Source organism: Anopheles darlingi, chromosome 3, assembly GCF_943734745.1.
Source record: "Anopheles darlingi chromosome 3, idAnoDarlMG_H_01, whole genome shotgun sequence".
NCBI classification, from domain to species: domain Eukaryota; kingdom Metazoa; phylum Arthropoda; class Insecta; order Diptera; family Culicidae; genus Anopheles; species Anopheles darlingi.
In genome coordinates, this window is record NC_064875.1 from 48019542 (window position 1) to 48032210 (window position 12669).

At 48.3% G+C, this 12669-nt stretch overlaps 1 protein-coding gene across 1 annotated transcript in view; it reads left to right on the forward strand.

Moving 5' to 3' along the window:
- Positions 1-3522, forward strand: part of LOC125953294 (acid sphingomyelinase-like phosphodiesterase 3a) — a 52401-nt gene extending 48879 nt beyond the window's left edge. Inside the window, exon 9 of the mRNA XM_049682764.1 lies at positions 1454-3522. Within this exon, the coding sequence (XP_049538721.1) occupies positions 1454-2159 (706 nt within the window). The 3' untranslated portion in view covers positions 2160-3522. The remainder of the gene's footprint in view (positions 1-1453) is intronic.
- The last annotated feature ends 9147 nt before the right edge of the window (positions 3523-12669 follow it).

Sequence of the window (12669 nt, forward strand, 5' to 3'; positions counted from 1 at the left end):
AACCAACGTGTCACAACAATCTTCCTTCGCCCAGTGATGAGACTGACGCTTTTTTAGGTGGTGGTGGTGGTAGAGGTGAGTGAAGTGGGGGGTGAGTTGAGAAAAGTTTTCCACCCCCCCGATTCGGATTCACGTGGTCCGTGGTTGTGGGGGTCGTTGTCATTTGCAGTGGCCAAATGCCAATGTCACTGTGATCCTTTACCGAGAATTTTCCATTTTTGCCTCTTTTTTTCTTTTTTGTTTGTTTTGCTTCCTTCTCCTCCGTTTTATATTTTTCCATCGGTCACCGCGGCTTCTTCTTGGGACCGGCGTAGTGCTGGACGTTGGTAGAAAGTTTGACAGGACGCGGGGGGTTTGGGATTTCAATCACAGCAAGCCACCACCGATGCCAGAGTAGGGCTTTGGTGCGCGATATCTCAGTAGGCGGCGATGTGCCAAGATCCAAGTTGTGCCTATTCTCCCTTTTAGTTCTCTTATCGTCAGCTCGCCGGGCCATGGCGTCCTTTATCGTGCAACCGGAAGTGTCGCCGGACACCGGACCGGACAGGAAGATGTTTGGAAGATGCTGCTGCTAAAGCTGCTGATAGTTTTCTTGCGAGCGCACACCACGGGTCACCATCAGTAGGCAGCATTGCTCAAGATGAACTACGTACACAAGTGTAGTGATGGCGGTTACGGTACTTACACGAAAACCTTTCATCCCGTTGCCAGCTCAGCACGGAAGTTTGGCGAAGACTCTTTTTGAAAAGAATTTCCTCTCCGTACCGTCGTTCCTTTCATGGCGCGAAGTTTTTGTACCCTGAAAAAAGAAACCTGCGAAAGGCGAGTGACTTTCGGTGACATTCTAATCCCGGGGTTGGGCTGCAGAAAGTAACGCCAACCGCGCCTTCTTCCATTATACCTTATTCATGGGCCGCAGGCCATAGCAAATGCGAACATTCGAATGCCGCTGAAGAGTAATCTCGAGCACTGAAAGGAGAAGCACTGGAAGAAACTGGATGACGACGGACACGCGAGATGGTGAGATTGGCTTCGCGCACCCCCACAACGGTCCATGCAATGCAGGACGTCAAATGCATAGAAATATGGTGCCACAAGAACCACAACACGAACGGCTGGCTGTGTGGGGTGTCGTGCATTTTTAAGGCCTCGCAGGAAATGGCATAAGTCACTCCAAGGAGCCGTTTTTTTTTTTCGCCTCGGAACTAGCGTTGCTCAATTACCCTTGAAATAAGCTGTCTATTCTTGGCTCCAGATACTCTGAGCTCACGAGCTTCTTGTCTTCCGAGGTCCGAGGTAGGGTTCAGGAAAATGAGATTCTCGCCGACTGACACACGACAGTGCGGCCATTGAATGGATCTTCAACGGTTGAAACACTAACTAACGGCGGTCTTGCTCTCTTTCTTTCTTTCTCTTTCACTCTCGCGCGCACGTATCCTTCTTCCGTGACTAGGTACTATCGAGCCAACTCCGTGCGCCACGCGACCGGCACTTGCGAGGGGGTCTGTCTGCTCAATCACTACTGTGCCATAACCCGGCTGGACTATCGGGACTTTCGCACCTGCCTGGAGACGGCCGCGAAAGCGCTCGCCTCGAAGAACGGCTCACCGGGGCTGCTCGGTGGGGGAAACACCGCCTCGACGCTGCTGTACCGATTGGTCGCGGTCACCACCTCGACACTGCTGATCCAGCAGCTGCAGCTGCTGCTGCTGCAGACCCCCGGATGGCGGTCGTCCCTGCCGCTGGCAGCGGTGGCCTGTTGGTTTAGCCTGGCGGACACATTCATCAACTTCATTTCCTGCGTTGCTTCAACCGTCGCGTCTACTGCTTCGTCTGCTGCCGTCGCTTCTGCTGCTGCCGCTGTTGCTGCTACTACTGCTGCTACTGCTGCTGCTACTGCTGTCACTGGTGCTGTTCCTGCTCCGGCCACGGCTCCTGCTTCGAGTGCCACCGGGAGTTTTATGGTGTTTGGTCACGCTCGCCATACCGGGAAGACGACCCCGACGGACCTTCCGCTCGTAAGTGCACTATCGACCGGTACCGGTGTCTGTCTGGGACGTCGACGCGACCGGAAGGATGTTGTTCAACGTGTGACGATGATGGCCGACGGTGATGAGCAATGGGCCGGAATGGCACCATCGCACCGTCGCACCGTCTAAGGATGCAGCTTCGTCGGAATCCCACTGAGGGGAATCGCAATCAATGGTTGCTTGGGTTGGTGATGACAGATGAGAGTGTGCACACTCGTGGGTACCTTGGATCCCTGGGTTTTCCAACCGCACTCTTCGGAGCAACGCAATTGCGGGTTGCGCAACCGTTGGCTCGTCCCGCACCTTGACTGGTTCGCGATCATGCCGATCGCAGTAATTGTTATGTTCCATGTTAATGATGAATGCCTCCTTCCGCCATTTTGTTGTTCGGTTTCTGTGCGATGAGAGTGCTCCATGGGCTCGTGGAAACTGCAGGACATTCGATTCGAAGAAGATTCGGAGAAGCGATAGCGAGTTACGATGGATGGAATAGCTAAAATCAATGAATGTGATAAATACTTATCGACTAATAACTCCCAAACAAGCAAAAAAAAACACAAAACATCCCTTTAATCGACGGCCAAAAACCATCATGCTGCACTTACTTGTTTTTTTTCCGACCTCCGGATTAAGTTGAGAACACTTCGGTTTTGACCAGCCGGCGACTCCTGATAGATAAAGCCTCGTTTCTAGCCCCATCCAACCACGAAGCTAATTCCGTAAACTGGCAACTTCCACGGGGAACGCGAGGTTGCGCTCTTGCTGCATTGTCTCATTAGCCCTTAAGAACAGCACACTCATACAGACACACACACATACACTCACATACACGCGCGCACACATAGACAGACACACACACACAGACACATAAAGCATAATGCACGAACCGTGTACATAAATGGAGCGTGTGGATGGTGAAGAGAGAAAGATGATAAGAAGTAATGATGTTGTTTGCAGCAGCTCAGGCTGCAGCAGCTCAACCGCCTCCAACACACATAGTAGCCCCTTCAGGAATAGCTGAGGCAACAGTTTGATTACAGGTTTGGTGGTGGAGTCTAATCGTAAATCGTTAAGCAGACAGACACAGAGAGAGAAAGAGAAGTATATACATGTATGAAAGGCACTAAAAGGCTGCAGCCGCCCGATTTGATCCTCAGTTTGCTGTTTCAAGTAGCAGAGCGCAGGCCACAACCAGCAAGTGCAGCAGCATATTCGGAAGAATCTCGTCGCGCAGGAAGGAAGCATTACCCTGCATTCCTGCGCCTGCAAAAAGCGGCGCGAGAAGCGGCAGAGCAAGAGAGCTATTTTAGTCGAAGCCAAATTTTTCTAGCACTTCTCATCCCCAGTACTAATGGTGCATTACGAGCGGAAATGCAGAAAGCTGCTACTACTACTGCTGCTGCTGCTGCTGCTGCTGCCCTCTCACTGTAAAGATAGAAAGCAGCAGCCAGCGGAGAAGCAGCAGAAGCAGAGAGAGAGAGAGAGTACGTGTACGTGTGAGTGTCAGCGTGTGTGTGTGTGTGAACCATTTTTGCATAAAAAAAAGCATTCAAAAGCATATTTTAAAAAACTCATTAGCAAATAACGGGAAACCCCAGCGATGAAACGTGGCAGGCTGAACGTACGAACGCAGGAACAGGACGACAGGACGGTGCTCAAGCGAAAAGGAACATGTAATTCTGCTATTACCCCTCTCACACACACCAACACTCACGTATACATATTTAAAACAAAAACGCTCTGGCAGGGCAAAAGAGAAGGGAAACAAACGAACAACATAACACCCGCTAACGCACTGGGCGAACCGAAGTGGTTAACGGGAGTTTGAAATGAAAAAAAAACTATATACTTTACGAAAATGATTCTAACCGAAATTGACAAAACATCATTCCAACACACACGACACACGCGGCACGCGATGCCAGGGCGAAAAATCGCAAAATCGATCGAGAAGAAGGTAATGAAAATAACACTAATTGAAACAGACAACAACAACCAAAAAAAAAAGCAAGCTGAAAGGAAAGCAAAGGAAATGAAGCAAACAAATGGGAAAACGAAACTGTACATGTTTTTAAATAAAGAAGAAAACAAAAACAAGAAAATGAAATAAACGTCAAGCTCAACCGAGATCCGACCAGTTTTGCGACTGAGAAAAAGAAGAAGGAAAAAAAAACAAACAAGAAAACATACCAGCGTCTGATCCGATATCGTTCTTCTTGCAGTTTTGCTAATTGTACCCCTACGCCCCGGGGGGCCCACCTTCGTGCATTCACCGACGGCGGCGGCCAACCCACCATTATCCACAAGAGCTCACAAAGGCCCCTTTACCTTTACACATCCGAATCCGGAACGGTGCATGATGCTGTGCTACGTCTTCCTCTACCGGTAGCGCCATTTATCCGAGGAATATGGAAAAAAACTTTCGCAAACTGCTTTTCCTTTTCCACTCCACCCCCGGGGGGGGGGGGGGGGGGGGGGGGGAGATGATAAAACTATTTCCGGAAGCGCACACACACAGCGACTCGTGGCCGCCGTTCCATGGGGGGCGGGGAAGCCCTTATTCTCTCGAGTGCTCCCCGGTTCGGTCCGAGTATGCCGTAATCGTCTTACTTCGGCAAACCATACGGCCGAAACCACAGCAAATCCTTTTTACAAACACGATTAAGCTACTTACTACAACATCCTCCCGCCATGCGCTGGATGAGTTCATTTACCGGAGACCAGGCCGGAAGACAGCAACCCGGAACATGGACCTCGAACCATATACCAGGTAATGGATGAGAATTCATCAGCAAAAATGCGAAATGCGACGGTGCGCAAGCACTTGTGGAGGGAAAAAACTCCGTCGATCCTTTGTAAACGTAAGTTCCCTCAAACAACCATCATCCTCTGTCCTGTGGCCGCATGCTCGTTTGCCTTGTCTCGTGTACCGCGCGCGGATTGATAATCGCTTAGCAACCGTAAGCACCGTAAGCTCGGTGCCGCGGCGCTCTGTTCCTCGCCAGCAACTGAAACGTGAACAATCCACGTGTTTCATCCACCACGTGAACCGCGCGAACTGCAAGCGAGCGAGCGAGAACAACGCCACTGTACGAACTAATTAATTTTAATCACCGTCGCTCATGCCAAGCAGCTTCCTGCTGCTGCTGCTGCTACTGTTAGTGAAGAGGCGGTACTTTTTCCTTGTTGAAAATGTTCAACCCCCTGTTTCTCCTGGTACCCCGCTCTTCGGCCTCATCGACGGTGCATAAGACCATAAGACTTCCGGGGAAAAGCTCGCGGAAGTGTTTCCAACCTCTCTCTCTCTCTTTCTCTTTCCTCAAGTTGCGCACCACAAGCCTCCTCGGCATTTCGGGTTTTCCGCCGGAGTTTTTGTGCTCTCGCTCGCTCGCTCGCTCGCTTGATCCACTCACTCTAATCCCAATCTTTCGGTCACGGCACGCCACGTCACCACAACCACACGGAGCTTCCTTCAATAATGCACATAATGGCTAGCATGGCCACCACCACCAGCAGCAGGCGGAGTTTTTGAGGAACACATGGAATTCTTGCAAATTCTGTGCCGCTCAAGTGCTCATTGTCACTTCTGTGCCCCCTGGCTCCCGGCCACCTCGCAACTAATACGCTAATGCACTGTGCGCTGGAGCTGCGCTGCGGCCCGCGGAAACCGCGAGCACAAGTTGCACGCGTGAACGCGACTTGCCGGATCGCGACTGCGGGGTCCGGGAACATTCAGTAGTGCATTTGGAAAATGTCGATGCACGCTGGATCACGCGGAGAGGTGCCGACACCGTCGGCGTCGGTCGTCGTCGGTCGTCGTCTTGAAGCCATTTAATTATCTGCTCGAGTGTCGCCAGCGCGCCAACGTTGCTCGCTTTTGCTGATCGAGAGCTCCTGCATGCTTCCTTCAGGCACATAGTTTCAACTAATTTTCATTGGTGCCCCTGCACCGTTTGCAAGCCATTTAGTGAAATGTGGTTTTTAAAGGGAGGGAGGAGGGGAGAGGGAAGTGTATGTTCTGGAGTCTTCCCGGCAGCACGGCATCGTTCGAGCGCTTGTGAGGTGAAATGGATGGTGTGAGTACAGAGCAAACATTACGACAGCAAACTTTTCCCATAATCACGTTTGAGAGTAACCATCACCGTGCCCCGTGCTCCTGTGTGTCTGTGTGCCCGTGTTGGAGCTTGGCTAGAAAATGGCATCGCATTGGCATCGTATTTCATAATGGCAGCGATCGTTCGCGACCGAAACTCCGCTGTCCGGATTCTTTTCCCCCGTACTTATGCTCTTCCCCTCTTTATCTCTTCACTTATGGTAGCCTTCAACTTGCATTATCCTCATACGCACACACACACACACACACCACAGACAGCTTTTGCCAAGCCATCCAAGATGATGACATAATGCTAGCGAGCAAACGAAGTTTCGCCGCGTTCTACGGGGCCGAATGTGTTGAGGAGGCACTTCGACCGATTAGCGTGACACTCCGACACTCTCCGAAAGCACCACCGTAATCCAGCAGCCAGTCTTTCGCTGCATAAGACCGACGCGATGGTTCCGATATGTACGCTCATGTACCGTCGCGGTGGTCGCGGTGTCTTAGGAGGAACATTAGGCGGCGGTGCACTGAACAGAACGCAGGGGGAGCGGGATTATTTGGTGTCTTTGGCATGCTCTCTCTCCCTCTCTTGGAGATGCTCGACCTCATTAATTCAGCTGCCGCTCGTTGGCACTTCATCGGAGAGATTATTAGTTTTTAGTTTCCTGTGCGAGCGAACGAGTTTTCATTATCTGCCCGCCACCCCCCGGGGGTGTGGTGCGACCGGAACCGGCATTGCTTTTCCCACTTCGGTGCGCCCCGATGGCTGCAGATCAGCCATGAGCCAGATGCTGGTCTGATGCTGCTCTACTCTACTTGGTTACTTGTAACTAATAATTAAAATTTATAACTTTCCACTGAAGCGACTTTCCGTTTGCCGCGGCCAGATGAAAACCGTTTTCCACCCACCATCCCCGGGGTGGAATGTTGAGCTTTCATGGATTCCTAGTGCTTTACCGCATTCCTGCTCTGCTACTTCTTACTGGTTTATCGAATGTAATGAAGTGCAGGTTCAAGTGCCAGGAAGATGTTTGATAGAACATCGATATTGACGCAAAAAACTAACTTAGACCAGCCGGCAGTTACGCAAACGGTTCTCAATGAGTTGGAAAATTGAAAGTTGCATTTCATTTCCAACTTGCACCGTGCGTCAAGAAGCGCTGCTGCAACGAACAATTTGCTGCCATGTTCGGCCAATAATGTACGTTGCTACGCAACAAAATGAGAGTTCTTCTATTTAACCCGCAAAGCGTTCGAATGCTTGTGCAAACAAGGTTTATTTGTGGAAATTCTTTTGATTTTAATTTAATTGTAATATAATGTTTCAGCTCATAACGTTATGCAGATTGATCTACATTGGAACGAATGTGCTCGTCAAGCTTTATTGCAATGAGTTCAAGCAAACTATCGCAAGTACTGGAAATAAATACAATTTACTTTAATCGATGACTTTCCTGGACTGTCAGATGATAATAATTTCTATGAAATCCACCGGAAGGTACGGATGGAACGAACAAGACTTCTTCACAGCTTCATTGAAGGACCAGTCGAGTAATGTATGTTTTTCATCTTTCAGCGATTACTTTGATCATCCTTCATCGTCCAAGATCTCCTGCATCGGCAATTGAACGAACTTTTCGAAAATGCTTCGCTGTGTCTAAGTTAATGAAACACAAAGCCTTATGTTCATCGTTCTATAAACTGCTCTTAAATTAGGTATTTATTTCATGCATTCTTTAGAATTCATGCAATGTCTTAAACATGCTGATAGTCTTCATCCTTTGTCTTTGATGGTTCCTAGAACAGAAAGAACGTCACAAGAGCATTGTTGTGATTTTATTTGCCTTTACTTTATGTGCATTTTGTTGGTTCGATACACGGACAATCGATGGATTGGATATGGAATAGCTATCGAAGCTAACGAACTTCGGTAGACTAATCGCTATTGAAGGATTTTATTATGACGAATCATCTGTCCTTCAACCAGACGGTGCATCGGTTTGCCTCCTTACAGCGTGAATTGTCTGGAATATCGTCTAAGGAATATTGTCTCCTTTGCTCTTTATACTCGCATACAATCTTCATCCTTCGCAGCCCCGCATAAGTCTGTTATCGCTGACCAACGGTAATTCAAAACAGACAGAATCCTTCCCAAAACGGTGAACTGTACAGCTGGCGTCGGCCATTGACATTAACCAACAAAACGAAAGCCAACGTCTGTTGATTTTTTCTCTTTGCAAACATTCGTTGCTCCTTGCAGCTCACCGCAGAAAGCACCGCAGCGCAGCAAAAGAAACACCATTTCAACGGATACCTTATTTTCTTTTTACCACCCCTGCCCCCAAACCGTTCCACCAATCCATCCATCAACCGGGCCTTACCGCAACGGAGCGAGCGAGCGAGCGAGCGAGCCGGTGCGTCAATGAGCATAAGAAAGTTATTGGCCACTTTAGCCCCGACCTGGGACACGGACCGCAGCGCTGCTCGTCTTACCGGGCAATAAACAGCTCCTTCCCAAAAAACACCCCGACAAAGGTGACCTGCCCCTTGCTGCGGACGCTGTGAAAAGCGCCACCGAGCAGCGCAAGTCAAGTCGTCTGCAAACTGCCCGGTTTCGGAGTACTGTAGCGGTGCCACTAGACTAGATATTGCTTGACTATCTCTCCTTGGCGCTTTACACTCCCGCGCACCGTCACCGGCACCGGTCCAGTGGCGAATGACGAACGGACGACGGAGCATAATTTCGAAGAGACGACTATTTTGGCTTTTGATGACTGCAGATAAACGGTTTCGTATCATCGTATCATCTTCAGCCGGTGTCCGGGACAGGGTCCGAAGGTCGGTCTGCAGTCGGTCGGTTGTAAAACCGGCGCACTGTCGATCGTTTCTTTCGTACCTTACGCGCTTGGGCCCCGGCAAACGATAAGACGCTGTAACTGCACCAAAGAGAGAAATAATCCTCACCCACAAAACTCCATCAGGTCCCAGCCATCGGCCCCAAGTGTTTATCGTTTGCTGGCGCATTCCATTCATCGTCCGATGATGGAAAGCCGGTGGAACGGCGGCATCGTTTGCACCTTGCGGTGGCACTGCTTCAAAGATCTGCTCCCTTTTGTCGTTTTTTTTTTTTTGGTTTAAGTGAAGTGATGAACATCTGCATAAACATATTGCACACGACATTCGAGAGCCAAAGCGCTCGAGAGGGGGTTCGGTAAACAGTTTAATGAAATTATTAGCCCCATTTTTGGTTTGCGGCACGTTGTATGGATAATTCCCAATCAAATTAGGCTCGCTATCCTTACGCTATTCTGCTCCTGCGAATTAAACGAGGAAGAGATAACGTATTGAACCACTTGAACTCTGGCGAAACGGAAAGTGGAGCGAGGAGCCGAGAGGTATTTAATGGAGGAAAACGAATTAAATTATCGACCATTTGCGTCCCCTCACTTTCGGGTACGGGGGGGTCTCTTACAGTACGGCGACCGCGCGAGTCAAACGCGTTAGCGACGGGGGCCGAATGATGATGATGATGATTTAAAACCATTTTCTCCACTCTGCATAATGTGTTTTTTTTCTTCTTTTGGTTGGTCTCAGCATATTAGTGGCTTCAATTTTTTAAAGAAAAAAGGGAATCCAATCGTTTAGCACAGTACAACCCCCTGTGTCTCATAACTTTTCTCTGCCACACGCACACACACAGATACACTCGCTCTCCCTTTCGCTCTGCTTCACCCTATAGTTAATCACAAAAAATGCTCCCCCGAGGGTTAAGCTCCTTACACGACACGCCCATGGGCCCATGCTTCAAACTCGTAAAAATGAACTTTAACGGCTCTCCGGATAATTTCCTGCCTGCCTCGCCGGGTGAAGCTGGCACGCGGTATGCGGAGGCGACCAGGGCTGAGCCTGCGACCCGGAAAACCAACGTCCCCACCCATGCACCGCTGCGTATGCTCGGGAGCGAGAAGCGTGCACGGAAAATTGAAAGTTGACGACAAGTTGCCCCCGGGGAAAATCAAAGAAAAGGCAGAAGCAGGAGAGAAAGAAGAGAAAAGAAGCTAAGGAAAAACAAGAGGAAGACGAAGAAGAGGAAAGAAGCCACGCATACCGGAGCCGACCGAATGCCAATGTCCTTAGCGCCTATTTCCGGGTTCGATGGACGGTGCAAGATGGTTGCCAAAGAAGCCAAACGCGAGGAGGGAGGGGGGAGCGTTAAAATTTGTATGTTTTCAATTTTCACCACCATCTCTTCTGGCCTGGCCAAAGCAAACTTTAAGACGCGCACGTACAGCGACACTGAGGTGGCTGGCTGGCCCCCTCGGAACGCACTCCACATCCGGGGCTTGGCTATGGTTGAGATTTCGGTGAAAAGTTACCCCGCCGGACCGGCGAGCGAGACCGAGGCGCGGATTAAATCCATTTACAATGATAATAAAAATTTATCTCTTCCCCTCCTCGCGCATCTGCGCCCCTTTACTCTCGTTTCCGGGTGGTCCGGGCAACGGGAAGTGGTTTGGAGGATGCCCGGGGGGAGTTTTATTTTTCCGGCACTCTCGCCACGCTCGGAAGATCTGTTAGCGTTAGCGCGGGCGTGCGCGAGTTCGATTCCGGTGTGCGTTGCGAGTAAATTACACATTTTTCTTCCTTTTCTAGTTTGAAGAATGGGTACGGAGCGTACTCTTGCGAGCGCACCCTCCTCCGCCATAGAATCCAGTGAATGAGCGAAAGCATGCTGCAAGCTGCAGATCCTCTCGAGGGATGAAGGGGAGAAAATGTTCCGAAAGAAAATTTCTACGAAAAGCACCGAGATGATATTGTGTATTGTTGAACAGAATATTTTCCTGATCACGAGTGGGGCCTCTGGCTGGTTCCGAGTGGAAAATCATTCGTAAACAACATCCAACCGTGCAGAAGGCATGCTCCTGGAACGAACGAGAGATGACTTTACTGTAGTTAAGTATGAACATAGGATCAGAAACAACATTTAAAGGCATTTATAGATCACTCCATTCCCCCCGAGAGAGTGACCACTCTCGGTGGATGGAGAGAAAGATCTTACGCTACTGTAGACAGTACCGAGAAGAAACGAATCGCTTAAGTATCCTGCTACAATTTCTTCGAAACGCCGCGATGTCCACTGCCCAGACTGGAGGGGAAAGTCTTAAGGGAATAGAATGTTGCAGAATTATGCTTTAGGGATTGATTTCAAGAAAGTTCTTGTAGATTATGTTTTCCAGCAAATACATCGTAATCGCTTTAGGAAAATAGGAAAGCAAAATTCGAGTTTCGAGTATTCGAAGCGAAAAATTTATGGGGGAACTTCGGTATTTTATTTTATTTCTTCCCATTTACTTTTTATATTTTTTTATAAGTACTTATCCTTTCAAGAGTATTGTGTTAAATTTTTGGGAACAATCGATGCAAAACTAAAATATTGAATTTTAAAAAACTTGTGCTTCACACATTTCTCAATGCATCTCGCCGCCTTGAATCGCGTTTCCCAAAATCAACGAATTCATAGTCAGTGCCAATCGTAGCATAAATATTACTGGACCGATCGATTTGAAATTTTGAACATATAATCTGTACACTATTTGCCAGGTAACCCTGTCGGGATTTTGTAAACATTGTTGATACATTTTTTAAAATAATTTCCTCATTATGTAAAACTCGTTTTATTTGAGGCAAAATTGAAAAAAGCATGAACTTTTTTCAATATTCAAAATCTGCCAAAAATCGAAAAATGGGATATTTCACAAAACTCGACGGGGCTACCTGGATAAACTTATAATCTAATAAAAGAATATTCATTTGTATATATCTGATGATCCGGAACATGGCTACGAGGGACACCGCAAAAAGTACATTTTGGCAGACTTGCCTTTCTAGATTGGATGCGATGAACACAGTTTAGATCAAATCTTCCTCAAAATAAAGCCAAATATTCTTGAAAAGTTGCAGTTAAATATGGCATTATTTAAAAATAAATAAAGTTGATTGGTTTCTTCACTAAAAAACGGCAAAAATAAGCCTTTTTTTGGCCCGAATCAATTGAAGACCTTAGGAGAAATCCTTGTCAGTATATTATAGCTTTCAAAATATGCAGAGCGCTCCATCGCAGACCATTGCAAGCATAAGAGCTATTCCCCAAAACAGTTCTAGTTGCTTACTATTTTCTCTATATAGTTTAACCTCAATCATTTCCTACGTGCCCGGCTACACACCAGAGTGCTTGGCATCTCTCAATTGCTCGCTCACTCGCACTTTAGTGTAAGCATACATCGTGGTTCGTGAGGTTGTTGTTCACGAGCTAATGGTTTGGATTTGGCGTTTTCCCCTTACGGTACATTCACGAACCCCTTTCTAAAACGTTCCTGTAAAGCATTCCTGGGCTCCTTCTCACGAGTGTTCCTTTCTTTTGTTTGCGAATAAACTTTATCGTCATCGAAGCTGAAACCGGCAAAAAAAAACGGAGCTCCACGATGATGATCATCTGCAAATGCACGCCGCTTACGGCACGCTAGTAGCACAGCATCAACC